At 39.2% G+C, this 5,007-nt stretch overlaps 1 protein-coding gene across 1 annotated transcript; it reads right to left on the bottom strand.

The window, feature by feature from the left end:
* Window positions 1–767: 767 nt before the first annotated feature.
* On the bottom strand, window positions 768–2,312 carry LOC102298339 (C-C motif chemokine 7). Its single transcript, XM_005952834.3, has 3 exons — window positions 2,053–2,312; window positions 1,486–1,603; window positions 768–1,325 (listed from the first exon to the last, which is right to left on the bottom strand). Exons 1-3 carry the CDS (start codon window positions 2,117–2,119, stop codon window positions 1,154–1,156), a joined length of 357 nt encoding a protein of 118 aa, XP_005952896.1. The 5' UTR covers window positions 2,120–2,312; the 3' UTR covers window positions 768–1,153.
* Window positions 2,313–5,007: the final 2,695 nt, after the last annotated feature.

Below are 5,007 nucleotides of genomic sequence, written 5' to 3'. Positions count from 1 at the left end.
ATCTGGGGATATTGAATATTTATTGTGCATTTTAAAATTAGTTGGTAGCCTTTGTTCCAGGTCCTGCACAGCTGCTACTCATCAAGAAATGTAGTCGTTGTCTGTGAAAAGGAAAGGTTGTGATTGAGAGCAAATAAGGTTTACCAGTAAGGAGAACTAACGCAAATGTGTGTGTGACAAGTCTAGAAATAAAGGTGGTGCAAAGAAGTGACCGAGACGTGATTACTCACCTTTCTTTCCTGTGTCTTCTTCAGGGTTTTGGGGCAAACGTTTCCAGGACTTCAGACACCATTTATTGGTTCTGGGAGAGGCCATGAGTTAATCGAGTGTGGGGAATCGTTTGTCTTGGGGTTTTGGGGGGTTTTATAATAATGGATATGGTGTCAGAAGTGTAAAATATTTATTAATATGAAAATGTAAAATGTATGTATATATTTATTCATTGAAATGTATGTATTGTATAACGTGGTGGAGGGGTGGGATTTTAGAACTCACCTGTTAGTGGAATAATGGTTTAGCCTGTGACAGCTGAGAGTATTTAAGGATGCCAGCTTCAATTAGTCAGGGTGATGTTTGTTGTTTTGTGAAGAGAGAAGGCTTGAAAAATCTCTCATTGTCATGTTCTGAGCTATATGGTGAATAAATGCCTCTTGTTCCACTATACTTGTCATGGTCTGCCTCACTGTTACAAAGGGGCACGATCTGTTATCCTCGTGTCGGTGTTGTTCCCACATCATCATAATAAATGTTGTTCCAGGTTCAGTCGCTCAGTTTTGTGAAATGAAACTTTAATGCAGGATGAAGCAAAACAATGCAGCGTTTAAATGGCACAGTGAAAGCAAATGATTCAATACATGTTTTTTATATATTGTTGCATTATAAACTGAGATATTGAGATATCACATCAAGCTGGGTCAACATAACAACTCAGACGTTCACAAGTGTTTGCACAGACTAAATGGCATTTTGGTGGATTTGATACACCTGCGGCAACAAGACAGAAAAGACCTGAATTCAAAGATTCAGATGTGCCCCAATAGCTTTGTTCATTAACTAAATACTGAAATTTATTTGCCAGAGGTTTGACATAATCCACAAATTATTAGGCTGATATTGTGATAATGCAAAAAATAAAAAGTTTCTTGAAGCAACTTCATGGAGTGACTGATGCATTTCGGCTTGTAGCATTCATCGAAGTCATGAAAGATGTTTGAGCTGTTGACTGTGGCGTTGGTTTAGTTGTTCCTCTCTCTTGTTTGACAAATTGTTCCATTGCCCACTCTGCAGTCTGTTTCACACAGAAAAGCCTTATGGGTGTCTCGATCCTGTAGAAAAGTCAGAATCATTATTTTGCTCTCATATTCACATATTTTGCAGTTAATAGCAGAGTTACGGCTTCAATGTGTACGATCATACATTGCTTATACATGACTTCTTGGTAAACATTAGTGATCGAATCAAAGAGACAGTGAAAGACAAACTTACACAAATGCTGGTGTGGGGCATTGTCTGTGAGTTTTCACGATGGAGACGATGTTCGCCTTTGGGATCCGTTTGTCAAAGAAGCGAAAACAACAAGAGTCGGGTGAATTCACTGCCTTAGCTGTAACAGAAAAACAGGAATTACTCAGTGCTGTGGCTGCTTCTCCAACATACCAGATATAATGAAGTTTAATGCTTCATTAAGTAACAAAATACAATTTGTTATATCTTAATGAAAGATACCATTTGAAGGCTCTTATTTTATGTCTTGGAGCAAGATTATTAAGCAAAGACATAAAAGACAGAGATACATAGAAAATAGAAAAAAGAATTTAAGTTTTAAAAAAGTCTGTCTCAGTGAAGGACATGCCGAACATGTGACTACACTTGTTTACACGAGGATTCAATCTGACTTTTAATAACAGTAAAGAATTTAAGATCAACACTGGTCTTCATGACCATGAACTTATATGAGTTTGATGTCCTCGCTCTGTCTCACTCTGTGTCTGAATGAAGAGAAAGACAGAAATTCAAAAACTGATCTAACACAAGTACAAGTAGCAGACTTACAGGCATCGCTGTGGTAAACGGTGAACAGCACGAGCAGCAGTCCCACTGTCAGGCTGAGAGTCTTCATGCTGACTTCACTGTAGACCTGATGATGCTGATGTTTCAGAAGATGTCTGAATGATCGGTCCGATCACCCTGCTTTAAGTCTCGTTCTCATCTGCATATTCAAACCATTTCTTAGAAACTGGAAAAATGATCAACAACCCCAAAGGTGGTTAATAGATTGGGTTTTTTCTGTACCATGAGACAACAGGAAGTTTCGGGGACTCAATATATCTGATAAAATGCTGAAACAAACCGCTCGGTGCTCTACCAATAAATACATGCACTGATAATGCATGCTTAGTCCCAATCTTCACTGTCTGCACAACCTTCCTTTACTCAGGCTGCAGTGAAAGTCGACAGTAGAATCGCGAGACAATATTTGAGACATTTGCTGATATCTGATCCATTTGTATATTGATACTCAGTTTTTCCACACTATATTGTGTAGTATGTATGTATTATGTTTACATGTTGTATATTTGCTGAATGCTAGGTGCACCATATTTCCAGGCTATAGTCATTCGTCAATATCCATTAGATATCAGAGTTCCTCGCTATTAGATCAGCGAGGCAGCACTTCTATTTGATGTATTCGCCACCAGTTCAAAGTCATTACAGTGCATGCATTATCTTTATAGATGGACTGGATGGCGAACAACACTAGAGGCCAACTTAAAGCCAGTAGCACAACCTACCATAAAGTGTGGGATGTACCAATGAGAGACCCTGTCATCACTACTGTCCTGCATAGGCCTAAACCCCCCTGAGTGCGAGCATTAACAAGACTGGCTATGGAGACTGGCCAGTTCGTCAGCTACCTAACTGTGGTAAGCAGGCCTCCAGAACCTTACGCTCCTAACCTGCAAAGTAAGCTTCAAATTCAGAAACCATCTTCTCGCTGCCACATTTCCATGGTGTGTCATTGCTTATCTCTCTGTTTATAATAAAGCTTGTGAAAAACCCTCCGCCTGTCTGTTGATTTGGGTCCCCACCCACATACTGGCCTCCGGGCCCCATTGACAATAATGAGTGTTGGTTTGTTTTCAGTTTCTCTCTCTCCCCCAGCTTGATCATTGAGTGGAGATTGGATTTCTCTTTCTTCAGCTGAACACATCTTATTATCATCTACTTCATCAGCGGCAGTGTGGTAAGACCTGCCGTGCACGTCTCTGCATAATTAGCTGCAACAAGAAAAACAGGGATTACTCAATATTGTGTCTGTTTCTAATGACTTACAGCATATCAGAAATGATTAAGGCTAATGCTCATCAGGCAACAAACATCAACAAAAACACAATTTGTTATTAAAGGATACAGATTAAAGGCTCCTGTTTTATGTCCTCGCTCTGTCTCACTCTCCATTTCAATGAAGAGAAAGACAGAAAATTCAAAGAAGTAACAAAGCACAAGAAACAGACTTACAGGCATCGTTGTGGTAAACAATAAACATCCCCAAGTTTACTTTCTTTTTTAGATACATTCAGTTCTCAGACTTCAAAACCCCGCAAAAAACTACTTTCAATATTAAAAGCAGGATATCAGCAGTTACTTCTCCCAGCCAAGAAAGCCATATCTCATCTTTACAGTGCCTTGAATCAAACTGATGTGTTGGATGTAATGAGCATCCATGCTGTAGCACAGGTGTGGAAAAATAAACTTGCTGTAGACATCACTGAAGAAGAGTAGGATGTGATTTGGGATCATACAAAAAAGTTATCAGTGTGTAACTGTACTGCGTAACCCTGCTGAAATGTAAAATTCTGCACCGTGTGAAACTCTCACCACATAAAACACAAATGATTCATCAGCTTCCACCTCTGTTTGAACTGCAAGGCCTCAGCAGGAACTTCTACGCACTGTGTTTTGGTCATGTCTGAAAAAGTCAGTCCTGCTGGACATTTTGCAGGATAAAGATACTGAGACTGTATTTGAAAACTGAGCCTTTATCGCTGCTTTTTGACTTCCAAGTTGGCGCAATGTTCCTGACACCAACCTAAATACACTTTATGATAGTTTTGAAAATGCTGCACAAACACAACACGTCTTAGATAAATAACAAACTTCCAGTAAAAGAACCTGGCAGCAAATTCTTATGGAATGTTTTCCTCTGGCATGTTTCACCTGCTTTCTTCGCTCCTCAAGGGAACAGTTTGTAAGAATTTGGCCTCCGTCTGTTTGTTTCACTACGTCTTCAGTCACTTCGGTGCCTGGGTTTCAGGTCTCATTGATGAGTGAAAATATTTGGTGTCTGTTTACAACATCTGTCACCACTTGATTGCTTCATCTTTGTTTTGCCTCTGTTGCAGGCCTGATAGCCTGATGATGGAATTGAACTCAAGATTTTCTTGCTGTGCAGCAACAGTGCTAACCACCATGCCACCGTGCTGCCACTTAAAAAACACAAATGAAAAAAAGCTGTTTTTCATTCACCACTGTTCCGCACTGACTATGGGGTTGTTGGTCTCCTGCCTGATGAGTACCCAAAATATTGAGAAAGAAATGTGAGTTTTTGTCACTTAAATTGGAATCTGCAAGAAAGGTTTTGCATTGGTTCAGATAAACCTTTAGGAGGAGAGTAGAGCTCATGTTAACAATCCATTAAAATTTGGCTTATTTCCACTGAGCTCTTCAAGGTCAACTTAACGCTTGATTTTGTCAGAAAATTGACAACAAGCTTCATAACTTAAAAACTACAATCCCTACAAATGTGCTGTGTATTGTGAACATTTAGAAAGTACCATATTAAGATTTAGAATATCATGTCACATTTCACATCTGCCTTTCTTTCAAGTTGACCCCAAAATGTGATATAGCTTTAAAGTAGTAGAACAACATTATTTATTGATCTCAAACTATTCATGTCCAGTTATTTATAAAGCAATACCCATTATCATTACGTACTCCTACGTA

Source organism: Haplochromis burtoni, unplaced genomic scaffold (assembly GCF_018398535.1).
Source record: "Haplochromis burtoni strain Fernald_Lab_line unplaced genomic scaffold, NCSU_Asbu1 Contig_2303, whole genome shotgun sequence".
NCBI lineage: Eukaryota > Metazoa > Chordata > Actinopteri > Cichliformes > Cichlidae > Haplochromis > Haplochromis burtoni.
Note: the sequence above shows the minus strand (reverse complement) of the source record. Positions and strands in the feature narration are given on the sequence as shown.